This window comes from Pteropus medius, unplaced genomic scaffold (genome assembly GCF_902729225.1).
Source record: "Pteropus medius unplaced genomic scaffold, Ma_sr-lr_union100, whole genome shotgun sequence".
Lineage (NCBI taxonomy): Eukaryota > Metazoa > Chordata > Mammalia > Chiroptera > Pteropodidae > Pteropus > Pteropus medius.
This window is the reverse complement of record NW_024354498.1, coordinates 5,708,799-5,735,862: the sequence shown is the minus strand read 5'-3', so window position 1 is coordinate 5,735,862 and position 27,064 is coordinate 5,708,799. Positions and strand designations below refer to the sequence as shown.

Sequence of the window (27,064 nt, the reverse complement as noted above, 5' to 3'; positions counted from 1 at the left end):
TGGCTCAATTTCATTTTATACTCTCAAGCAAGGTTTTTTTTTTTTTTTTATAAAAATAAAATGAAATATATCTTAGTAATGCCTTGTCTCCTGTCCTACAGACTAGTTCATCTTTAGACTGTAAACAATTTAGATGAGTTAATCCTTCATATACAGATTCCATTACACAGGAACGTGGCATATTAAGGGTTTGTATTGTTTTGCAATTGTTATTCCTTTCTGCAAGCACACCAAACATATTTATATAACAACTGCGTTTATGAAACTACTTAAAAATATAACTCAGAGAAAGCAAAAGAGTTGATTCAACCTTTAAAGACTGATGACATAAATGAAAATATTTAGCTCTTCTTTTTGGGAATCAGAATAAGGGAAATGCTAGGGGCAGGATGTAGCCAAGAAGTGTGCGCAGTGCCGAGTTGTGGGGTTGCCTGCTTGCTCCCATGTATGCCATGCTGGCTGTGCTAGCGGTAAAATCCGTTAGTTGATTCCGAGGATGACTTGCAGAGCTGACTGCCCAGGCTGCAGTGTTTCAACTCCATAAATTCACTGCAGCATCTTGTCCTCCTGGGGCTCAGGCTCCTAGTTTAAGATATGACCAATTAAAGCTATTCTAGAATTGGATATTCATAACCCCCCGTTTTTCTTTTGTGGGCTGTGGCTGAAAATGACCCAGTTTCTGCAGGTTTTTGCTGCATTGAAAATAGCGGTGATGGAAAATGTGTGCTAGGCTGGACTAGAGGCCGTAATCTTGCAGAGAGAGGCAGGTGCGGCATGATGGAAAAATCTTGATTGGAATTGGAAGGTGTGTGTTTATGTGACTAGCTATGTGACCTTGGGCAAGCCATTTAACTGCTCTGAACCGTGTGCGAGGGTTAGCGAGAGCACGAGTGTCCAATCTGATTGGAAATTAAGTCCTTTGCAAATGCAAGGTGATATTGTTAAGGGATGGTAACGAGAAATCACTCTCCTGAAACTCGAATGTCCCGCTGGTGTCTGCAGCAAAACGGGGTTGAGAATTCTTCATTTTCTTATAGCCGCTCCTGTCTGCTTTCCTGTTTTTAGAAGAGGGTTTTTAATTTTTTTGTTTTGATTCCTAATCTTATTCGGATTTGGAAGTTGGAGTCTCGTGCCTAGCATAGATGAGTCATTTTTTGTTCTACTGAGTCAGCCTATCATCAGGTTCTATTATATCTTTTTTGATATTCCTTTAAAAACTTGTGTATACTCATTCTATTTCATGCCTCATTTTTTCCTTATACCATTCATATTGGGCTTCTGTTCCCCCAGGGGCAAGGAAACAACCTGCTTCTCCCATCTTCCTTGACTCTTAGCAGCCTCTGTCAAAGTTGTCTGTTTTTATTCTTTATTTTTTCAGATGAGGTAGAGTTTACATAGGATAAAATGCACACATTTAAAATCTTCAATTTGCATTTTAAAAAATGTAGACACCCATGTAGCCACCAGTTCCATCGAGAGTAGAACATTTCCATCACCTCGGAGGTGCCCCGTTCCAGTCCCTCCCTGCTCCCCAGTGCAAGCACTGTTCTGGTTTTTATCGCCACAGATTAGTTTTGCCTCTTCTAGAACTTCATCCACATGGAATCATATTGAATGACTGTACTCTTATGTGTCTGCCGTCTTTCCCTTAGCATAGTGGCGGAGATTCACCCATACTGTTGTGTGTCTCAGTGATTCGTTCCTCTTTATTACTCAGTAGTGTTCCATCGTATGAATGTACCACAGTTTGATGTTCTCCAGTTGATGGACATTGGGGTTGTTTCCAGGGTTCGGCTGCTATGAATAAGGATAGTATGAACATTTGTGCATGTGTCTTTTATGACATATGTTGTCATTTCCCTGGCACCTAGGAGTGGAATTGCTGGACTGAGGGTAGGAGTATGAGAAGCTGCCAGTTTTCCAAAGTGACTAGACCCTCCCACCAGCGATGTATAAGAGTTCATACTCCTTGCCAGTGTTAGGTCTTCTCAGTGGTTTCTTTTTTTCAGTGTTTTTAATTTTAGCCATTCTGTTAGGTGTGAAGTGACATCTCCTTGTGGTCACTTTTTCATTCTTGAAACATCGTTTTCTAAGTTTCTGTTATACCTTCCTGGTTTTTCTTCTACATCATGATTCTTAAAGTGGTGAGCTGCTCTTCCAGAGGGTTCTCCTTTGCACAGCATACCCGCAGAGCAGAGGCTGAGTGAACAGTCTCCTGTTTCTCAGGGAGTTGAGTTTTCTGGGTCTAGCCATCTATTAGGAGGCTGTTAGGTCCCTGTAGCTGGGAACAAAGTCATTCATAAAGAAAATGTTTACAGGTACTCCATTTAAACTTCTCCATCTAAGTCATAGGAAGAGAGAGCTTTACTATCCGCAACTTGGGTCTATCTTGTGATTTCCGCTTCTAGTCAGTACTATTCATTTCAAAGCTTGTTCATTCCTATTTTTATAGCATGTGTGCATTTTCCCCCAAAGGACTTTCTTTACCTGTCTCCTTCCTTTCCTGCCACATACCTTTAGGTTAAGAAGAGAAGCCCACGTCTTCCTTTTCTCTCTCGCCACATTTCCAGAACTCAGTTTCTCTTCAGGCTTCCATGTTTTTTCCCCATCTGTTTCTTAACTCTCCTCTATTACCTTCACAGTGCCATCAACCCATCTGACAAACCCAGGGTTCTCCTTCTTCTTGTACTCCATCTTCCTCTTGGTCTACACAGTAGCATGTCTAAAATCTGTCAAACCTTAGTGACTCTGGTACTAAGCATTCTAGAGTTGTTCTTAATTTATGCCTTTTCGGAAAGGGGTTTTGCTGCTGGGATAATTTTCTAGGAATACATTTTTCTGGATTCACTTTCCTGTCCAAGATTCTGCCATGATTCCTGGATGGTGGTGCATGTGTATGAGTATGTTTTAACTCAGATCGAGCATCGTCAGATCAGTCTAATTCAGAGCCCCTCTTCAGCTTCTCTCCTGGGCCCCTAGTCTCACCTGCTGGATGTAGTCGTAGCTAATGTTCATTGGATAAGACTTATGCACCAGGTATCATGCCAAGGTCTTTATGTGCATTATTTTCTTTTTACCACAACCCTCAGAGACAGCGACCGCTATCCATATTAAAAATATTTAAATCACAGTAATACATGTGTATAGTTAAATAATATTTAGATGCCTATAGTAAAAATAACTATTCTCCTTTCCATGCAACCTGTTTCTGATCTCCAAAGGCAACTACTTTTAACTCTTTTACCTGTTTTTTTCTGATATCTGATGTCTTATTTCAAAATCAGTATGTCTGTTTCGCTTTTTCTTATACATCTTATTCTGATGTATCAATTCTAGGTATCTACTCACTTAAGAGCATGGGCTGTGATATCTGTCTCTTGGGCCTACAGGTAGACTTGGTGGGCCTACATTTCTCATTTCCAGCCTGCGTGACTGTGGGTATTTCACTTTTCTGAACCTCAGTTTCTCTTATCTATAAAATAGAATAATCTCTGTCTCAGATTTGTTCTATGGATCAAATGAGAAATGTAAACATCTGTGTCTAGCACAGTTCCTGGCACATTGTAGGTGCTCATATGTTCCCTAGTATTTTCTTTTGTGTTTTTAGACTGTGGCACCTGTTTTGTTTTTGAAATTAAGTATTCTTGAAAGTCACCTTCTGGATATCATTCTCTGGGGTTGACAGCGGATGTAGAGTCTTCATTGTGAAGTTACTTGTGGTCTCTGTTCTAGTTTGACACTGAGTCTCGGTGTGACGAAATCTTTAGGGTTTGTTTTATATTCCTCCTCTTGGAGGAAGACGGTACTTTTAGTTCCTTATTAAACCTCTTGTAAGGGGATCTAAAAATTATTATTTTTTGCATTGAGTTGCATGTCTTGGGTTTTATTTGGAAGGAAGGAGAGTACGGGCAATAAGTAATACCTACCTTTTTACCTCCTGAGTTCAGATCCAGGTGTGGAATCAGGAATCAGACCAATTATGGCCTGAATGTCAGTTGTGGTACTGATAGAGATGATCGGAGCACCTGTCTTAGATTTGTGACCACGTGGGCTTCAGCACCCACTTTTCCAGTAACAGGTAGATGTGGCCAGCCCAGACTTCCTACTGGAATAGGAAGAAAAAATCTGCCCTCAAGGCCAAGCCTCTCCAAAAATGATCCCCGACATGGCTGAGTCTTTGTTTTGGCCTTACTGATGAAGTAGGTCCTTATCTTCCAAGGCAGGCCCTCGTCGGTGGGAGACTAGAGCCATGGGCCAGATGGCCTCCTCCGACATATGTCCCTCCTGGGCAGTGGAAGCGCCCTCTCTCTGAGGGGAGCCAGAGGCATGTGGGGTCAGCTTCACAGAGAAAGCTCATGATCACTAGTGTTCCAACCATGGTACAGTTTACTGTGGTTTAAACCTTCCGACATTAAGACTATAATTCAGTGTTTCATTAAGGTGGAACAATCTTAAAAATCCTTCTTCGATGACGACACCTGCCTACCAGCTGAGACTTATTTTTTAAGATTCGGATTATGTGCTCTCGGTGTTTCTTTTGCAGCTTTTATATTTTCAATCATTCTTAGCAGGGTCTGAAAATTCACTGAATGATTTGCCAGGCAATGATTTTGATATTTTAATGTGTTTTAATGTGTTACAAATTTGTGTTCCAGTTTCTTGAAGGAAATACAAAAAGCAGATGTGAGCCCAAGAGTGGTTGGTTGGTCTTGATGTGGTGGTGTTATACCTTCTTTATTTTAAAAAGATCACACAGTGCTAAAGGTGATGCCATAACAGGCTGCTCTGCTCTCTCTGCTTGATTTTATTTATAAGGAAGCTACTAAAAGAAAGCTTTTTACTTATTTACATACTTCCAAAAATTTGAACTGTCAATCCACACAGATCAGAAATGGTCTTATCTTGGGTGATAATTTCTTCTTGCTATTGGAGCTGAATAGTACCTGGTTATGTTTAATGTTTAACTGTTTTTCTACCATATTGGCAGGGTCGTTAAATGTTCTGGAAATAAAAGGAAACAAATGCATTCGTGTTTGTGGCGTAAAATTTTTTTTCTTAAAGGTAGCAAAATTATTTTTAGTTTGGTTATCGAATGATAAATATAAAATATATTTATTTTTATATTTTTCTCTACTTGGTTTTACATTTTTTCTTCCAGTGCCATTTTTCAAAAATAAACAAAATAATGTTGATTCTTGGTGTTCAAAATGCGTATTTGTTTTCTTCTTGGGTGGGTGATGGAGAAGACTTTTAAACAGGAGGATATATATAGAATTTACCTTATATCTGGAATTTTAACACTTATAACATGGCATTTTTCTAACTGCTCTCATTGTTTTCTATCCCAATTTAGGTTTTCACCATTCTACCCTTACAATTTATTCCAATTCTGAACCTGATGTAAATATTTTCCTCCCTCATGAATTGGTTGGATATCTTTAGATTATTCAGTTAAATTGTACACAGGTACACCCAGGTTTCTTTGTGCTAGGTGGCCCTATGCACATAAACTCTAATTCCTTTGCTAATTCTTTCCCGAAGAGCACACTGTATCAGTCTGTGTGTAAAGTCATATTTTTGGGGTGGAATCTTTGTATACCATGCTGACTTTCCCTCCTGTTGTTTCAGCTCCATATGAAGCTAGACAGCCTTTTATTCAGCCTGAGGGACCCTCATTGGGGGGCCAAGGAGCCAAGCCCCCTCGTCACCAGGCTTCCCTTATCCGGGTGAGTGATGTGGGGTTATGCCAATGGGAGACTTTGGGGACATGGCTTTGTGATGAGGTCTTTTTTTTGGCAAGGAAGAAACTATTCTCATTCCTTCATGCCAATATTGTACTTCTTGCTTTGTTGTTTGTATATTTTCCTAAATCTTTTTTTTTTTCTGTACATGTTTCTCAGTGTGTCTCGAGTAATCTAAGCTGTTTCATGGTCTCTGGTATGTCTAAAATGTCCTCCCACTTTCATCTCCTTAATCAAGTAGGTACCTTCTTCTGGAGAGCTTTACTTTTTCCAAAACAGTCTGTCCTACCTCTGCCTTATTCTTTATTCTCACTCATCTAGTGCATAGTTTGCTGTTACCCATTTGTTTCGTGCCTCCAATTACATTGCAAACTTTTGGAAGGCAGAGATAGTTCTTCTGTTTTTTCCCTCAATGCCTAGTCCAATGCTGTTTGGAGAACAGTTATTTTACAAATGGCAGCAACTACTCTTTCCTATATGTAATAAATACAAAAGAAATATGGCAGAAGCGCAAGTGGTAGATCAGTTTTTCCTGGCTATACCATAGCTTAGAACATTTCAGCTTCCTTTTTTTCCCAGTGTTTTCCTTTGGATAAAGACCTCTTATTTTTTCTTCTGTGTTTGCAACTGTTTTCTTGAGTAGTATCTTTGAGTCCTGTGCTGAGAAAGTCATATTCTCAAAAACGAGTGTGTGCCTGTGTGTGAGCCTGCATGAGAAAAGTTATGAAAAGACTGGGTTTAGTGTTTGACCCTAAAGACAAGAGGAGGTAGGTTGGTTTGCATAACATTTGAGTTGTACAGCTTGGGAGAAGATATCATTTACGCACAGGCAGGTCTACTCAGAATAGCAGGGCGGTGTCAGATACTCCAAAAGAAATGGGCTGGCATATGGACCAGAATAGACAAAGGCTAAGGAATAGAGAAGCTTGAGGTGTTCACTGAATACCCGCTGGGGATGGAGAGCTGTGTTAGGTTTAGTATAGGACTTTTTCTTCTAAGGCGGTACTCTGTGTATGGAGAACTTTCTTAAAGACAGTAATTTAGCCATATGCTGTGTATTTAATGCTTCCTGCAACCATAAGGTCTCAGCACTGTTATATCTATTAGTATAGATGAATTAACTGTGGCTGAGAGAGGTCAAATAACGGGTCTAAGATTTCATTCATAAATCATAATTCGCTCCTAAGCGGCAGAGCCAGAATTTGAACCCAGTCCTGCTCAATGTCAAAACCTGCACTTTAAAATACTTCGTTATACATTAGAGTCACATATTACAAGGAGGCTAGGTTCTAGAGTTGCTGCATAAACACACATTGGGTGTAGTAAAAAATTTTCCTGAAAATCCCTTACTGATACCACATTGAAGAGCCAAGATGCTGTTTTCTCCTAGGTTCCGGAGAGCTCAGTTTCATTCCTGGGTCAAAACGGACAGCTGTATCTTCAGCTGAGCCCCAGGCGTAGTAGTTGGTTGCATTTAGAGGTCCTGTGGTACAAAAAGTATGTCGTTAAACATGAGAATCGCACACATTGTGGAGTGATGATTACGTTAGGAAAGGTATCGGAGGGACTGGATGGAGTTCATCTAAAAAATCTCTGTGGTATGGCTGTGTATATTTCTGCAAAGTGTATTCCAATGCTGTGGAGACTAAATCCTGAATGGGTAGAATGGTGGTCAAGCAAGCAGTAGAGCATGAACTTGGCAATGGTTGGACAGGGTCCACTGGGCCATTTCTGTCTAGCTTCCTGGGTGGGATGGCCATGGCCCTCACTTGGATTGGTGTCTTGTGACTTTTCTTCTAATCTCTCGACGCATTTTTCTGCTGATAAAGATGCTTCTTGGGTGCTTCACTTAACTAATGTTTATTAAACACCTATTACGTGCCAGGTGCTATGTTGAGAATACAAAAATGAGGTATAGCACTCCCCCTCGCTATCCTCATGGTGCAGCTTATAGGCTATTGGAAGAGATGGCCATTAATCAAACCATCACACAGTAAATGTATAATTATGAAATATGATGCAAATGGAAATTATACTGTGCTTTGAGGGTGAAAAATGGAGGTGGGGGTTATGACCTAGCCTTGACAAGCAGGGGACGACATTTGAGTTGAAACGAGATGGATTCGTAGGTATTAACTAGTTGAATGGAGGGAGTAGGCAAGAAAATAGAGGGGAATACACATGTAAAGACATTTTCTATGTGCTTAGCATTTTATACACATCATTTCTTTCAGTGCTCATCGCTCTTTTATGAGGTAATTCCTGTTATTATCCCATTTTTCAGATAATAAAACCTGAGATTTAAAGACCTTATTTAATTTGCCCAAGGTCACAACTAGGAAGTGTTAGGGCTGGAGTTCAAACACTGGACATGATTCCTTAGTCTCTGGCTCATGAACCAGATGGATGGTGATGTCATCTGTTAAGCTAAGAAGCCCTGGATGAAAAACTGCTGTTGGGAGTACTGGAGAAAGACCATGAGTTCAGTGTTGGATGTTGGAATTTGAGGTTTTGAGATAGCCAAGAGGAGGTATCAGAGATGGTAGGATATATAGGTCTGGAGCTTTGGAGAGAGCCAGGCTGGAAATAAGTATTTGGCAGAAATTGTCCATTAGAAGGACTTATGATATAGTGCAGAAAAAACCAGACAGGTGCTCGCCCAGGTCCAGCCAAACTTTGTGTGACCCTGGGGTAAGTTCCTTCTCTTTTCTGTAACATGAATGACTTGGAATGGATTTCACAGTCCATTGTAATAACCTGCAGCAGTCTGATTCCCTTAATGTTTGTTTGGCATTAGTGGATTCCTCCCTCCTGTTTGGAGCATTGCCTCATGTTTAAGATGAGATCAAGGGGCCTTTCTTGGGACAGCAGTATGTGGTTTTTATGGCTGATGTGTTTTTCTTTCTTTAGTTCTTAGGTTTCCTTCTTACGCCTGTCAACTTGGTTTGGCTGGACTCCATGTCCCAGAAAGCAAAATGCCAACCTGAATTAGTCATGTAGATGAGAGGATCTGAAGTGAAGGTTCTTGGTGGTAGGGGATTAATATGGATTCGGCATAGCGCTAGGCTGGGCCAGGGTAACTAATTTCCCTCATGTCGCCATGTTAACATGCTGATGGGAACCTTACTGTCTTCTATCTTCTTCTGTGACCTCATATTCAAGCCCTTCCTGCCTGATTGGGAGGAGGTGGCCTATGGGTCCTGGGGGAGGCTTTAGGGATCCTGCACTGTTGGATTTCTTGGGCATGGCATTTTAGAAGTGCTTATGTGCCAAATTCAGCACTCAAATGTTGGCGTGAATACTCTTTTTGGTTAATGTTTTAGGAATTTCAAAGTTTTTTGTTCAGATGTTGGATGTTTTTCTCCTCGAAATTTCAGATACTGAGCATATCTTGTGTTGGTGGATGGTTGACAGTGGTTTGTAAAGAAATGATGAGTCTTTCTTGTTTCATCTGTTATCATGTGTTTATAGGTTATTTTCCCAAGTTATTCTAGCTATTAAGACTATGTAGTCATTTGTAATTTTGCTGGTATAGGATTTAGAATTGCCTCTACTCCTCTCCCTGTAATCTACTGCCTCTGTTTTTGCCATGGTTGCCAGAAACTACCTAGTGTTAAGTCCTTGTCTCATAGACTTCTTGGCAGCTTTTGACACTGACTCATCATTTGGTATCCATGATGCCGTCCTCTCCTGGTTTTCCTCCTGCTTCTATCACTACCTCTTCCTAATCTTCTTTTTCAATTCTCCTTCCTCCACGTGCCCCTTATGTGTTGGTGAGCCCCAGATCCAATTCTCACTGTAGTACTCTTTAGCTATGTGGAGGCCGATGACCACATATCTCCATCTGCCAGTCGTCTTCACTCGAATGTCCCACTGTCACTTTAAACATGTCTTTTCCATAAAACCAGCTTTCACCCTTCTATTCATGGCTCCATCCACTCATCAGCACAGGCCAGAATATTGGTCACTATCTCTGACTCCTCTCTTACCCCTTCTGCTCATTCAGTTACCAAGTCTTGGCCATTTCACTTTCTAAATACCTCTCTTACCTAAATGTCCATTGCTCTGTACTTCTTCTTTTCAGGCTATTTTCATTCATCAAATCTCTCATATCGGCCTCTAACTCTTCTTGCTTCCATTCTTGCCCTTTTCAAATCTATTATCATTACTGCAGACAAAAGTAATTTTAAAAACACAAATCGAGTCCTCCTCCCTTGATTGAAACCCGTCACACTTTGCCCATTGCTCTTAGCAAATCATTCATGTTCCTGAACGTGGCTCTCTGGGCCTGGTGTTTGGCCCCTACTGTTCTCTTCCCTCTGTCCTCCTGCCACTCAGAGCTGCTGGTTGTTTCCCATATGGTCTGTGTTCTTCATGTGGGAAACTTACTCTTCGTTCTTGCTTTGCCTTCTTCGATTTTTTCCCTTGTCTCAGTTCACCTATGTGTTTTCCCAATCAATAATACGAAGTGTGAGAATTTTCTAATATTTCTTGTATATGTGAGGTTTCCGGTTTTCATTCTTTAAAAAAAAAAGGTTTGTCACTCATCTTCTCATTTATCCGAGAACATCAGCCAGAGGGAGGGGCTTCCGATCTTTATCGGTTTCCCATCCCAGAAACATTCAGTGTTGTCTCTTTCTTTTGTATTGTTCCAGGAATGCTTTATGCATCTATAAGTAAATGTAAGTGTTCTTATAGATATTGAATATATGCAATATATTTTTACTTGACTTCAGGGAGGCTGGTTTGGCAAATGAAATATTCATCCAGCCAGATATCACCAGAAAAAATGATCTTTTGTTTTAAACTAAGATATGCTCATGTTTCAAACCCTAAACATACATGCTGTGATGTTTTCTTCTCTTTCTGGAGGGACAAACTCAAAGTCTTTTGGGGTAAATTCTCAATACTCACTATTCTTTTTACATCAAAGACAAAATAATGACAAACAACATTTAGAGAACTTTACCACCCTGCTATTCTACTTAGGGAAGTTTTCTAATGAACAGGCAGGGGACAGGTTGTTAGACATTGCTAGCCAGCCACCATGCTATTTTAAAAATCTGTAACTTGAAAAATATTTAAATCCTTTCCCCGCATTTCCACTCAATCTCAATTTCTTGCCGCACTTCCCACCCTGTCCCAGACTTCACCATAGGTACTTATAGCCAGAAGCACACTCTCTCTGTCCCTTGCAACCTTTTGGAATGGTTCTAAATAGCAAAGATGTTGAGAGAAGTGATTACCCCAGGCTCTATCAGAGTGGTGTTGGCATAAATCCGAAGAGAATGGACAGTCACCACAAGTAAATTGTTCATTCTAAGAGTTTCGATGGGAACAAGAAGAAGCAGTCTTTCTGGGAGGCTGACACTGCATCGAGGGAACTTTTTATGGTGTAAAAGTTATTTTATCGGTAGACCGGACCAGGATGCTGGGAGGGTGAGGAGAGCAGAGATTGTGGCCGAAAGTTTGGGGTGCAATTGAGGGAGGTGGCTTAGAATTGAGTAATGAGAGAGTTGGTGCTCTGAGTTGGGAGAAGAACGAAGCAGGTAAACCAGCAGGGCATACATACTATGCACTGCCTCAGACACTCTGGTTCTGTTACCTAATGCTCAGCCCCGGGAGATGGCCACGAGGAGGGTTGGGCCAACAGTGGCTCTTCCAGGGTCTAGGAATTCTCTCTTGAGCCATCTTTTGACCTATATGGGGTTTTTTTCCCCCTGTGGTGTCTCAGGTACTTTTTGCCTGCCTTCCTTTGGAATCTTTCCCCTGTGAAGTGCCCCTTTGTCTACGTCAGCCATAACGCCACTTGCACACTTGTACATTTCGTTCTTGCCCTTTTCCTCCACTCATGTTGCAGCCAAACCCTCAGACTGATGAGCCACTGAAGAAACAATGTGGATGTTCTCATGGGGGCAGGAGCCAAAACCCATCTGAGGATGGTCTCTCTCCTCACGTGGCCACAACGAAAGCACTCTAAGGTGTTGGTGGCATGTTTAAGATTACATAGTAAACACCGCTCTGTTATTTTTTGGAGCTTTCAAACACTTTTGTTCTCCAGAGCAATTAAAAATTTAAAAAAGGTATATCAACAATTGAAAAGATACGAAAGGGTACAGAATGAAAAGTGTTCCTCTCATCCCCGACCCCAGCCATCCAGTTCCCCATCTCAGGGGCAACTAATAGGACCAATTTCTTCTGTATCAGTCTAGAAATATTTTATGCATATACATGTGAATATAGGTATTCTTATATGTAATTATATGTGCAAAATACGTAGTTCTACCTTTTTACACATATGGTAGCTTGCTACACAGCTGTTATGCACTGTGTATTTTTTACTTAGCAATAAGCTTTAATAACATTCTGTAGCAGTACCTAAAGCACTTCCTCATCTTTTTGGGTTTTTCAAATGCATAGCATTCACTGTGTGCATCTTCCATAAATCATTTATCCAGCCCTTCTGATCAACAGCATTGTTTGCACATATAAAGCATTAGTTCCCAGAAATGGAATAATTGGGTGAAATGTCTACATGCTTTTAATTTTTGACAGATTTTCAAATTGGAGCTCGTATCAATTTACACACTTACCAACAATGTATGAAAATATTTATTTTCCAATATCCATGCAAATACAAGGTGCTAAAAAACTTACGGATCTTTGCCAATCTGATAGTGAAAAATGATATCTCAGTATACTTTTAATTAGAAGTTCTCTACTAGTGAAGTGGAATGAATATCTTAAGTTTATGAGTCATTTGTATTTCCTCTCACATGAATTGCTTCTTTATATCTTATGACCTTTTTTTCTTTTGGGCTATCAGTATTTCCTTATTGGTTTGTCATTTCTACCAGTCTGAAACCAGGAGCTGGTGTCTCTGTTCCTCTGGACAAGTGAGAGCCTGCAGTGTATGTGGAAAACTGCTCCTTGCGTGGTCAAGAGGAGGTCCTGGGCATCTGAGGCCCTGGAAGGAGGGTAGGGACGCCAGATTCTTTTTCAGTTCTGGAGAACCCCAGGCTGCCTGCACTAGAGATTTCTTGTTTATACCTTCTTGGCAGTAAAGTTGAATTACTTATGTTATGGGTAGAGATTAGGGCTAGGAAAATCTTCTATTGTTAGATATGGTAAATGTGAACACTGTGTGTGTCTGTGTGTCTGTGTTGACCTCAGCATTTCTTAGACAAATAAGTTCTCTGAGTGAAACGGAAGGAAGGGAGGGAGAGAGGCAGAGGTAGGAGGAAGAAGAGGGAAGGGGGTGGAGAGAGAGTATACGTGTGTTTGTCTTTGTGTGTGACAAGAAGAACTGGTTTGATAAATTTCATAGGAATGCATGTGCCTTGTTCTTATGTGACATCTTGTTTTACCAGATTCATTCCCCATTTGATTTCAGACCTTCACTGGAGTTTTACCATCTCCAAGGGGGTAAAAGGTTGCTGTGTCTTCGGCGTGTTCTACTTCACTGAGTCTACCTAGGACTCACAGAGATCCAAATGGTCACTATCACCATAAAGAGGTTCTAGTTTTCATGGCGTCAGGCCTCCTTTCTACTTATTTCCTTCACCTACTTATAATTCTTTATCAGATAGTCTAGTCGTTATTTTTAAGACATTTTATTTCAACTGATACTGAAATTTACTTTTCTCTGCCTAAATCTTTTTATAACTGTCTTGTTGTATTCCTCAGGTGCTTATCTGTTAAAGTGATGTTAATCGCTTGGTTTCTTTGCTGGGAGGCACTTCTACATGAAAGGCAAAAATGTTTTGTGTTACAAGATGAGAACAGTAAAAAGATACCAGATCATTGAAAGAAAGGTGACTCCGGGATATAAGAAGAAGATACTTAGGATAGAAATTGAAGGTTTTTTTGGGGGGTGGGGAGGGGAAGACATTGATTCAGTAAATGGACTGAGTGGAGTGCTGCCTTAAGGCTTGGAAAAAATCCATGCTTTCGATCAGTGGTCCTCAACCTTTTTGGAACAGGGACCGGTGCTCCTATGAGAATCTAATGCCTGATGATCTGAGGTGGAGCTGGGGGGGTGATGCTAATGCTGGGGAGCGGCTGCAGATACAAATGAAGCTTCTCTCGCTCGCCCGCTGCTCACCTCCTGCTGTGCGACCTGGTTCCTGACAGGCCATGGACCAGTAAGGTCTGAGGCCCGGGGATTAAGGACCCCTGCTTTAGCGATAGCAAGTTGGCTGAGGAGGGTCAAAATGGTAGGCTGGTCCACATTAGAATTCTAGCATCCATGCAGTGGTGTTTCAGCCGGTCAGTTAGACTACTGAGGAAAGCAAATGAGCACATTTTATTTGTAGGATCAGCTTTTCTTTTCTCCACTGGGTATGGGCATTGCGTTAAAGGCTTATGGTGTCCAGAACTTTCCTGGTAATACCTAGGGCCCACCTTCGTTTGGTGGAGAGGAGCACCTCTGCTTTAGCCTCTCAGATGTAGCAGAAAACACCTGATAGAACTCCTGGTCCCAGACAGTACTTCTTTTTTCCATATATATTTTTAAAATTTTTCAATTACAGTTGACATTGAGTATTTTATATTAGTTTAAGGTGTACAGCATAGTGGTTAGACATCTATATACTTTATGAGATGATCCCCCCAATAAGTCTAGCACCCACCTGGCACTATACATAGTTATTACAATATTATTGACTATTCCCTATGCTGTACTTTACATCTTCATGACTGTTTTGTAACTACCAATTTGTACTTCATGCCTTTCCTTTTTCACCCAGCCCACCTCCCATCTGGCAACTATCAGTTTGTGCTCTTTATCTGTGAGTCTGTTTGTTTTGTTCATTTATTATATTCTTTAGATTCTACGTATAAGTGAGCTCATATGATATTTGTCTTTGATTTATTTCACTTAGCATAATACCCTTTAGGTCCATCCATGTTGTTACAAATGGTAAGATTTCATTCTTTTATATGGCTGAGTAATATTCCATTGTATATATGTACCACATCTTCTTTATCCAGTCATCTATTTGTGGACACTTAGGTTGTTTCCATATCTTGGCTATTGTAATTAATGCTGCAGTGAACGTAGGGGTACATATATCTTTTCGAATTAATGTTTTGGATTTCTTTCGTTAAATTCCCTAAAGTGGAATTGCTAGATCATATGGTCATTCTATTTTTAGTGTTTTGAGGAACCTCCATACTGTTTTCCATAGTGACTGTACCAATTTGCAATCCCACCAGCAGTGCATGAGTGTTCCCTTTTCTCCACATTCTTGTCAACACTTGTCGACTTATTGACTTATTGATAGCCATTCTGACAGGTGTGAGGTGATATCTCATTGTGGTTTTAATTTGCATTTCTCTGATGATTAGTGACATTGAACATGTTTTCACATGTCTGTTGGCCATCTGTATGCCCAGACAGCACTTTTTAAAGCTGGAAAGGAGAGTGGTGTTTATTTCCAGCGTATTCTCCAGGACCTTTTCATCTCAGTTAATATATACAAGGCTGTGAATATGGAAGGCTCTTTTACAACAGCACCACTGTATCCCCTAGTCCCATCAGCATTGCCTTTGACCTCTGGTGAGCAGGTGGTGTCATGCACCCAATTGCCTGTTCCAGTGCTGTGCTGGCCCCTTAGCTTGTATATGTCATTTCAGTCCTCCTCACAGTCTTGGAAGGTTAGACTGCTTGTAAGATTACATCCTCTACTCATCCACTGGGAAGTACTAAATGGCTTATATGCGTCGGCCACCATGGAAGGCCACCCTGAAGACTGCAAACATGGTGCCTGCTCTCAGGCAGCTTGCAGTCAAGTGCGGGGAGATGGATGCGAATCGGACAATCTCACTTCTGCACATATAATGGAAAACTCACAATTTCCCTCAAGGAAAGAGAGCACTTTGGTAGCATATAACAGAGATCTCACGTAGGCCTACAAAGTGAGCCAAGGTTTCTGCAAAGGAGTTGGGGATGACTGCGAGTTAACCGGGCAAAGGACAGATGGTGCTGGGAGATGAGGAGAGGAGTGTCTCACGTAGTGGTAAGAGCCTAGACAAAGGGCATGCATTGGTCGGGGTTCTTCATTGTGGACAACGGAATCTGATCTGGTTAGCTTAACCATATGGGGATTTACAATAGGGGTGTGGATAGCCTATCAAATTTTTGGAAGAACTGAAGATTCTGACTATTCTGAGCTTGCAGGAACAACTGCTACCATTGCTTTCAGCTCCAGCTCCACACCATGCATGACCTGGATGGGCAGAATGAATGTTTTGTTCCCTTCCTCTTTCACCATGTGACTTGGTTCTGAATCAGTCTTCCATGGGAGTGTTCGTTTAGTGGAACCTAAGTCCCATCTGGAATTCTAGCAGCAAAAGGCTTTTGGACTGTAGTTTTTACCTAGCCAACCTCTGCAGGGAGTTATGCTAAGAAGGGGTGGAGTGGGTGTCAGTGAGCCAGTAGCATGGGGTGGGGACAGTGGAAGAACTGAAAGGCCTGTGTGTTAGAGCCTGGAGTGATAGGGAGATGAGGCTGGAGAGATAGGCAGAGCCATGTGAGCCATGGCACCGACTTTTAGGTGGGAGAACTGATGGCTCAGAAGTTAAGTAACTGGTCCAGGTCTCATGGCGAGGTAGTGACCATCCCAGATTTGAAGCTAAGGCTGTCTGCTTCCAGAACCTGCACTCTTCTTGCACCTCCAATCTGTAGCCTGATTCTCTAAAGCATTCCTTGAATTCAGCCCAAGTTCTTGACACATCTGTTTCCCATCTGACCTCAGGCTGTCTTGAATGTTAAGGGGACGGCATAGTGGGGAAATGGCAGGCAGCCTTGACCTAACTGGCATGGATGGGGCTGAGGATGTTAGTACAATGGTACTAGAAGTCTGCGGCCTCATCTGAGTCTTCTTACTGCAGATTTCTCACTTTGTCCTCTAAGCAGAGAGCAAAATCCTGACAATTGCAAAGGAAAAATGCCCTTCTGGAGCAGCAGATCTTGGCTTCTGATAGAAGAATTGGAGACAGTGATCACTCATAAGCATTCCTTATGTTACTCAAAATAGCACTAGTGCTACATACTAAGATAACAGTGAAATGATTGAATATCTATATTGTGTGGATATCTATAGGATTTTTTCCTGATGTGAAAATATGCCAGATACTTATAGGCAAAATTTATGTGAGAAAGAAGATGGTGCTCTGTCTGTATAATTTAATAGTTCACAAAATCTACAACTAAATTAGATAATGGAGAGGAAGATGTGAGTATAGCATAGTTCATATCCCAGGCTCACATCCTCAATGTGCAAAATTGCTGCAGTGATTTAGGCATTGCAGCCAGGTTCTTAAAAGGAAAACTGCACGTTGTTGCAGGATGGAAGGATGAGAGGGAGAGAACCATAGGGCCTGATGATTAAGAGTATGCACTGGGCCCCTGTTCATGTTCTGGCTCTTCCATTTACTAGGTGTGTGGTCTTGGTAAGCAACTTTCCTTCCCTAATGCTGTTTCCTGTTCTGCATCATGGGATTAATGGGACCCACTTCACGGGGTATTGTGAAGATGAAAATAGGTCACATGTATTAGGTGCCTTCAGTGTCAGGCACTAAGCAAAGTAATGAATGTGTTACCTACTATTCTCCTATGGTTCTGGTGGTCGTTTTAAAAATTTAGTTTGTCTTAATAAGCAGCAACTGTTGCCTGTTAGAGTCCTACAGTTTGGTAATCAGCCTTCTAAACTGTTGAAAATAGATCCCTAAGTGAGTTTGACAACATGTGGTTAAAGACACGTTTGTAGATTTACTTCCATAAACTGATAAGGGTAAAGTGCCGTGTTAGGATTTAATTTTAACTAATTTCTCAACAGACAAAAACAAGTTATTTATTACAACTTCCCATGAATCTATAATTATTTTGAAATAAAAAGTGAAAAAACATTTTTTTTCAAGTTCTCTAACTTCCTAGGTTAGTGAGAGGGCCCAGCCTTTACACTGTTGGGTGACATTGTTTGATAAGTGCATATAAAATTCAGCTCTAGTCATTCTAGGAGTGCTCGGATGAGATAGGGGTGTGTAAATGCTTTGTAAATTTAAAAGCACTCTGAGTTTAACGTATTAATTTAATGGATGGTGGATTCCAGGGCATTTAAAAATGGTTTGATTTACATTTAGTAGAAATTCACCAAGTATAAAAACTTCATGCATGACATCGAGGTTAGATCACAGCTCAAAATTTTATGTCTCATTTCTTCTCTGAGCGTCAGCAGAGGAGAGCCACGTGTTCTGGGAAGAATGACTTCCTGGAACGGGGTGTGTCTGTTGGGGGAAGAGGGCGGAGATGGTCTGCTGTCTTTTCTGGGGACGGTGAGTAGAATGCCCTCGTAGTGATTAATTCCTTGATAGTGTGTTGAGAAGATGGCTTATGAGCAGTAACGCCTCTCCCTTTCTTTCCTAGTGTCCTTTTGTCCTGGAGGCTCACCCTCCTCTGTTCATATCCTGATTCCATGAAGGTGGCCCTTTGCAGTAGCACCTTCGCCTTAGTGTAGATGGGAGGGATGGAGCAAAGCCCTGGTCTCCTCTTCCCGGAATCGCCATTTCTGCTGCTTTCCCCACTGCCTGGGCCAGCTGTGTTTCCTCCTGCACCATTTCCCTGGTTCTCTGCATCCTTAAAGCCTGGACTTTGGCTTGCACGCCCCCTAGTGGCACCTGTGATGCACCCCCAGTTACCTTGTTTGTGGTACCATGACAGCTGTCTTGGACCAGAATCGGTGGTGTCCAATAGTTTGTTTGTTTACTAATTCAGCAAATATTTACTGAGTGTTTCGTATTTGATAGACACTTTTCTAGGTGCTGGGGATAAAGCAGTGATCAGAATAGACAAAATTTCCTGCCCTCATAGATCTTATATTACAATGAGACTGGAGTGGGAGACAGACTTAACAATATTTATAGAGTGGAATATAGAATGTTTTGACGGGAAAACAAAATTACTGACCTCTGTCTTTTTTCTAGCTCACTTAGCCGTTTCCCCACATTTTACCCTAGCCCTCTTTTTTTAAAAATCAAATGTCTCTTTATCTGCCTTTATGATACAATATCGTGTATGAGTAGGAAACTAATACGTCACTAAGATAACAGAAAGAAGGTGATGAGAGAAATTAGCAGGCATTTCCCCTAGCCCTCCTTTTTTTTTTTTTATCTCTATACATCCTCCCTGAGTCTCTTTCAAACTCATGAAAGACAAACTCCTATTAACCGAACATAGACAGATGGCTGTAACTATGCATCCATGTGCTGTTCCTGTAGCTTGTTTGCACGAACGACCAAATTATAATTAGAAAGTTGTTTGGGCTCAGAATCACGTCATGTCATTAGATGGTTAAATTACACAATGAAGGTGGCCTCGTGCTTCCATCTTCTGTGCAGGAATGGCTGCGGTTGGGACTGGGCAGGTCTGCCTTTCCTTTGGGCCTTGCTTGAAGGCTAGCAGTGAGAGTAATAGCTGCTATAACAAATATGCCACATATTTTAATGACTTACCACAGTTGGTATATTCCTCACTCATCTAACAGGTTGGCAGGTAGCTTTTCTTCACATGACGATTCAGGTGCCAGGGCTCCTTCTGTTCTGTGTCCGTGCCATCCTCTCCTTCAGCTGGATGACGAAGAGCATAGAAGGGTGCCACAGGGTGCTAGCCCTGCTTGCGGGTGCTGCAAGTCAGTTTGTGCTCACATTGCATTGTCTAGAACTCAATCACATGGCTGCACCTAACTGCAGGGGGGGCCGGAAAAATGTCATTCCTGGGTGTGCAGCCACTCAGTGACAGTTTGTGCTTCTCCAAATGGCTTGTTTATTAAAGCACCCAAAAGACATTGCACCCTTGGGTGAAATGGCTGGAGTCGCATGCAGTATTTACAGGATGCCTCCAGGGTGGGATTATATTGTAAACAGAAATGTTCTATGGTTGAAACAATATACACACCCTTCTGAAGTTCCCCTTGACAATGCCTCCTTGTAATTCATATTACTCAGCTATGCTTGATTTTTAAGATACTTCGGGGTAAATGTCACCTTTTGGGATTTTATTAATAGTATTACTTTTTAATGAGTCTTTTGAAGTCTCTTTCATTATAAACAGCCTGTTTTCCCGAGAGATAATAACTTGCAGTGCCAAATATTTGCATTTCACTTGAAACAAAACCAAGGGTTTGAATGTTTTAAATATAAGCAAATCTAATTCTCCTGTGTCTAGAGAAACTGTATAATGAACCATATGTATGTGGCTTAAGCAGACAGATGTGGGCGATTTCTCTCTCTCTCCTTTTACTTTTTCTTAAAAATGCTGGCAGAGCTCAAAATTGGCACCAAATATCAAATATCTCCACCCAGCCAACCAAACCACTGGAACTGGAGCTGAACTGGGGGAGGCCTCCTAGGGTGCATCCAGAAGTGAAGCTTTTCCTGATTCTGGCTTCGACTTGGAAGCCCAAGGCTCCACAGCTCACCTACCCCTATTTCTCAGTGCTTTCAGTCTTTGCAAGTAGACATTGTCTGGAAAATTGTGTTGATTGTTGAGGTTGACTTTTGCGTTCATTCGGAGATGGTTCCATGCCTCTGGGTCCTGCAGCAAGATGGCCCCCTAGCTGCTGACAGAGCGGTCCTGAGCTGCCATACCCACTGCTGGAATGGGTCTTCCTCTGCTAGTAGCCATATGGCTTTTTTTTTTCTTACTCCTCTCATAGCACTCCCTACCCCAGGGTCACCCTGACCTCTGGCCGGGATTACAGATATGGCCTTACCTGGTTTTCTTCCTTTTAGTCTTCCCTCCTCCATTATCCTCACTGAAATGATCTTTCCGTAACTCAAATCTGATTATTCAGTGTCCTGTTTAATACTTAATTGTGGCTTCCTATTATCTTCTAGGTATAGTCTAACCCTCTTAACCTGGTGCACCTGGGCCTTCGTGATCTGGGCCCTGCCTTTTGTCTGGATCATCTTGAGACAACTCCACTAACATCCTGTCTGCACTGGCAGCTTAGTCTATCTGTGTAGCCTAACTAAACTACTTTTAGGATTTGGCTATTTTCTATCATTTTGGCGGTCTTTGTCAATGCTGCTCCTTTTGCTTGCTTTTCCCTGCACATTTTGTATCATTGCCTCTAAAACTTGAGTGTGCTTCATATCACCCAGGAGGCTTATTAAACCACCGATTCATGGGCTCCACTGCCAGACTTTGTGATTCACTAGGTGTAGTTCTGATGTGGGTTGTCTGGGGGCCACACTTTGAATAGCAAAGCTCTAGAGCACCCTATCTTACCACACAGCATGCACTTCGCTGTTTTGAGATTGTCTTTTCCCCTAATCGGACTCTACGCTTACTGGGGGGAAGAATCTGTTTGCCCATCAGTGTATCCCTAGTGACCAGTGCCTGGGATATTATTGGTGTTCAGTAAGTATCTGTGAATGAATGAATGAGTGGGTCACTGTTTATGCAGCAAAGTTCAGATCATGTTGCTTCTTGTAGTGGATCAGCTTTCTTTTGGAATATTTCAGCCGAAGATATGTGGAATGTGATCTACCCCTTCCATATGCCGTTACCTGTCCCTGAAATACTCACCTAATGGATATGGAACTTGAGAACTCCCCATAGAGATCAGACCATGGGTGAAGTACAGGAAGATGGCTAGGGACTTCTTTTGATCTCAAACTTTACATTATGAAATGGACTCACAGGTTTTCTTTCATTAAGCACAACATAGGGTAGTGTTTCTGCATTTCTTTCAATATAAGGCATACTCTTGAACTTACTAGAGTCCGTCAAAAAAGTGGACCTCACCTCTCTCGGAATGTTCTAAATGTAGAACTTCAGTGCAGGCTCCTTGTCAGCACGCTTATATGACATTCCAGCTCCCAGGAACTGCATTATGGAATTCTGACCGAGTTGTATGAAACAATCATAATGATATACCCAACCATGTATCATCATAGGATGTTTTATGGTGAACATTTTCTGCAATTAAAAAATTAATTTCTCTCACTAAAAAAAAAAAAGTGGACCTCATGCTACTTTTTAGCATCCGTGATGTGCCTGCTAGGGACTGTATGCGGGATAAAGGAATGTATGATACAGTTCTAGCCCTCCGAGTTGAAACCTGAGTGAAGGTAGCCAAGAACACAAAATGTTCAAACTGTAATACTTATAATAGAATTCATATTTTTTAAGGTGCTCAAATCACTTGTTAAGTCGATTAAAAACAGGCAGTGAGAAGCAGGAGGAAAGAGATGGGCAGGTTAACATGTTTAGTGCAAGCCCATAGAAGGGCCGCGCTATGCGTGGGTGACACAATGCTCATATGTCCTCTTTCGTTGTCGTAAGGCCTTTTTGGTTTTAAGGAGCAGGGACTATCCTTGCCAGCTTAAGTTTTCTTAAAAAGGAGGCGGGATCGGTGTTCTCATGGGAATCCAAAAAATGAGAGACCAGTGGCCCTGTGGTCCTGAGAAGCAGTTCTTGGTTGTTCATGCCAGTGCTGCCATCAGCAGGCCCTTGCCCCAGTTGCCTTGAGTTTGCTCCACTGTCCACTTATTCTGCTACCAACAGCCATCATCAGTCCCTACTCTTTCTAGCACTCTCTCTGCCACAGGTTCTGCTATGCTTGATTCTGGCTCCCTCATGACTTTAAGTCTCATCTGGTCCTCACTCTACACCATGGCCCATACATTTACAGAGAGGCATCTTTTCAGGATTTGCTCTCTCTGCTTGTTGATCTTCATGTCCACATCCCCAAGAATGAGCATCTGGCCCAAGTTGTTCTTGCTAGAGAAGAGCTTTCTATGCCAGAGCATCCCAGAGGCCAGAAGCTGTGTCCCTCTGTCCCCCAACTCAGTCAGGTGAGACCAGGGGTGAGGTAGGTCATGTAGCTCACAGGTGGCTGCCAGGCCCACCTTTGTAGCAGAGCTGGGAAATGGCAGTGCTCTCTGCAGTGGCTGTGGGCTCGGCAGGTACATCGGTGAGCCCTTCAGGCAGTGGGGCTTGAGGATGGGCAGGATTCGAGCAGGCTGGGGTCAGAGGAAGGGTGTTCTGGGACAGAGGCACACATCTGACCCATAAAGTGTGAGCATGTGGGCAACCAGAAACCTGCTGAAAGTAAGCGAGGAGGAGGCTGGATTGTAACAGTCCTAAAGGTCAGGTGGAGAAGGCGGATTTTGTTATTAGGCAATAGGTCATCCTGTAAGCTTTTAAATAGAGGAATCAATCACTTTCTCCTGTCCATTCCGGATTCCTGCTGTCAGAATAGACTTGAGACCTGACAACACGCAGGAGTGAGGTTATGTGGGAGAGGAAATAGAGCGAACAGATGGTCCTGGGATTGGAGAAAGAAGAAACATGGGCTGACATTAACAACAGAGACTGGACATGACAGCTTCAGTTCTGAGAAGGAATGAGTGGACTCTAGGGGACTAGTAGCTTCCATGTCAGAACCGGGAAACACAGCAGCCAATACCCAGCACGATGTGGCCTTCATTCTCAGGCAGCAGTGGGGCAGAGCTTTCCATCTGTGTCCCGCCGGCTTCATGAACCGTCTCTGCCTGCTTAATTGTTCACCCATGAACATCTGTTCTTATGTCTCCTGTCTAAGCCCAGCCTTTTAGGTTATTTTCCTCCAGCTGTTTGTCAGTGCTCACCTGGAGGGCAGTGCTCTTGTGAGCTCTAAACATTATTGTCTGGCCAGGAAGCCAGTCCAGCGCACGCTGATGGCCTCCACCCTCGGTTCTCCCCCCGGAACCCACTCAGACATCTGGGTTTGTTTAGAAAGTGCCACTGGAGCATTTGACTTTGGCTCTGGAATTTGGTGGTAGTGTTTTGGAAAGTTGTGTGGTCCATCGGGTACGCAGACTGACGCTAGATCTTCCATGCTTTAGGTTGTTTCTTACCACAGTGAATAGGGGTTTTCTGAAAACAATTCAGATGGATGCAACTAGATTAAAAAAAAAAAAACATATGCAAGAGCTTGACTTTGAACAACAGATGAAAAAAAAGACAATTATTTGTTGACTGCAGAGGTTCACCGAAGGGTACGGGGCACATCCTTTAAGTTCTCTGAGTCTTGGTTTCCTCATCTGAGAAAAAGATAATGATACGTGCTGTGTATCACACACAGTATGAAAACTTTGAAGATGACATCGAGGTTAGATCACAGCTCAAAATTTTATGGTCTCATTTCTTCTCTGAGCGTCAGCAGAGGAGAGCCACGTGTTCTGGGAAGAATGACTTCCTGGAACGGGGTGTGTCTGTTGGGGGAAGAGGGCGGAGATGGTCTGCTGTCTTTTCTGGGGACGGTGAGTAGAATGCCCTCGTAGTGATTAATTCCTTGATAGTGTGTTGAGAAGATGGCTTATGAGCAGTAACGCCTCTCCCTTTCTTTCCTAGTGTCCTTTTGTCCTGGAGGCTCACCCTCCTCTGTTCATATCCTGATTCCATGAAGGTGGCCCTTTGCAGTAGCACCTTCGCCTTAGTGTAGATGGGAGGGATGGAGCAAAGCCCTGGTCTCCTCTTCCCGGAATCGCCATTTTTGCTGCTTTCCCCACTGCCTGGGCCAGCTGTGTTTCCTCCTGCACCATTTCTCTGGTTCTCTGCATCCTTAAAGCCTGGACTTTGGCTTGCACGCCCCCTAGTGGCACCTGTGATGCACCCCCCCAGTTACCTTGTTTGTGGCACCATGACAGCTGCTCTCTCCATCCATCTCTGTTATCAAGTATTAGCTCCATTTCACAAATGCGGGATGAGAGGTTTAGTGATTCCGACTTGCCACTCAAGTAGGACCTGGGGAGGTGGGATTTGAATTGGAACTTTTGATTTTGAGATTTATACAATGTGAATGCTTCAGAGAAAAACACGATGTGGTTATAGCTTTTCTAGTTTTCTTTTCTTATGGTTTAAAAAGAATCTAGAGATTATTTTAATATCTACTCAGCTCATCTGAAAGTATTAAAATGTGAATAGTTGAAGATAAGAGTCATTATTATTTTTTTTTACCCTTTCTCCATTACATTGGAAAAACTTTTGTCACTCACTGAGTGTTCAGTATTTCCTGCTCAGTCCTCTTAACAACTTTGGGGAATACCAACAATGTATAAAGCATGTCTGCCCTTCAGAGGTTTACATTCTAGTTTTGAGATGTATAAATTTATTCCGCTTGAGGAAAAAATAAATATAATGCATGATAACTTTAATTAGCGATTAATATTTCTACTTTATCTCACTAACGAGAGGCTCTCTGAACATTTGCTTGTTTATTTTCAAAGTCTTTTTCAGTGGAGAGAGAACCACAGGATAACAACAGTAATTACCCAGATGAACCCTGGAGGATAACAGAAGAACAGCGCGAGTACTATGTCAACCAGTTTCGATCCCTTCAGCCCGACCCGAGTTCCTTCATTTCAGGTAATGAAGTCTGACAGGTAAGAGCGTGGCTCCCAGATCACTGTCTCTCGTAAATAACAATGCACATCTTGAGAAATAGTTCACACAAAATGAGTACAACCACGTTCTGTGACTTCAATTTGTTTTCCTCTAAGATCGATTTTCTTATCAACTATAAACCATGCAGAAAAACACTTGGTAATGACATTTGGAAAATTATGTTTCATTTTTCAGAGGAGTTACAAAGGGATTTTGGGGGAACCTGGTCCAGACCTTGTGCTTTATTAGCTGGAGCAGTTCTTAAAATGATAGAGTGTGGCACCAAGGCGACATCTTTAATTGCTTACTCATTATATTAGTTAGAGCAAGGATGTAGTATAGCCTTCTAGAGTTAGTGTCACAGTCTCCTTATGTTATATACACCTTAGAAATTCAAATTCTTGCTCGCTTTCTTTGGCTCAAGACTTTGTCCTCTGTTTTTTTCCGAGAGAAATTAAAATATGGGAGGAAAATTGGCCAGCATTTTTATGCCCACATGTCAGTTCTTCTGAGTTGTCTTCAGAAATATGTATTCTTGTTGCATTCTCATGTAAAATTCAAGCTGAGAGGAGTTGATTTAATTCCTGTGTGCCTACGTTTTACTGGGCCAAAGACTAAACAGAGTGAAATAGTAGAATCCGGAAGAAAAATTCATAAAACTTTCTTTTTATATTTCGATTTTGAAGAATAACAGTATGTCCTTGATAATTGTAACCTGACATTGAAGTGAGGACTAAGACTAATTTTCTTTTGTGAAATAAGGTGTGTAATTGAAATATATTTGTATAATTGCAGATGTCATTTTCTGATTGGTGGTAATGGATTTATTGAAGGCAGAATATTGTAGATACAACAAATTAATGTTGACAACATGATTTAAAAAATGGGCAGAAACACAGATTGTACTGACTACTTGCTAACCTTACCACTGCTTAAATGAGTTTCTTCAAAATGTATGCAAATGATTAGACAAATACAAATAGGTAGCTGTTAGGAATGTTTTTACTTTCTTTTAGCTTTTTTATTTTGCAGGATTTCAAATATAGATATAGCTAGAGTGGCTAATATAACGAACTCCTGCGTACCCATCACACAGCCCCAACGATTTCGTTTTTCCTATATCCTCTCTCAGCCCAGATGATTTTGAAGCAATGACCAGATCATTTCATTTGAAAATATTTCAGGATATATCTGTAAAGATAAAGCCTCTTTTAAAGACATAACCACAATTCATTGGCACATGTTAAAAAAATTCCTTAGTATTATTAAATCTCCATTGTTCAGATTTCTGTGATTGTCTCACAAATGCCTTTTTTAAAAAGTTCAGTTTGATCAAGGTCAGTAGGGGTTCGTATACTGCAATTAGATGATGTCTCTCTTTAAAAAACATCTTTATTTAGATATTCATATACCATAAAATTTACCTGTTTAAAGTATACAGTTCAACAGTTTTAGTATATTCGTAAAGTATATTTACAATATAAATTTAGAACACTTTCATTAGCCCTCCCCCAATAAACTACGTACTTATTAGCAATTATTCCCCATTCTTGCTCTCCCACCTCCCAGCCTCAGGTAGCCACTAAACTGCTTTTTTCCTCTATAGATTTGCTTATTCTGTCTGGGATTTTCATATAAATGAAATAATATTACATGTGGTCTTTTGTGACTGACCCCTTTCCCTTGACATAATGTTTTGAAGGTTCATTGATATTGTACTACATGTCAGAACTTTATTCTTTTTTATAACTGATTAATACTCCTTCTGTGGATGTGCCACATTTATCTATTCATCAGTTGATAGGCATTTAGGTTTTTTCCTCTTTTTGGCTATTAAGAATAATGCTGCTATGAACGTTTGTGTATAAGTTTTTGTGCAGATGTATGTTTT

General features: G+C 41.5%; 1 protein-coding gene across 1 annotated transcript in view; it reads left to right on the top strand.

The window, feature by feature from the left end:
* REPS2 (RALBP1 associated Eps domain containing 2) overlaps positions 1-27,064 on the top strand; it is a 187,451-nt gene that overhangs the window by 55,116 nt on the left and 105,271 nt on the right. The window contains exons 4-6 of the mRNA XM_039852292.1: positions 4,625-4,764; positions 5,629-5,726; positions 25,017-25,155. Of these exons, the coding sequence (XP_039708226.1) occupies positions 4,625-4,764; positions 5,629-5,726; positions 25,017-25,155 (377 nt within the window). The remainder of the gene's footprint in view (positions 1-4,624; positions 4,765-5,628; positions 5,727-25,016; positions 25,156-27,064) is intronic.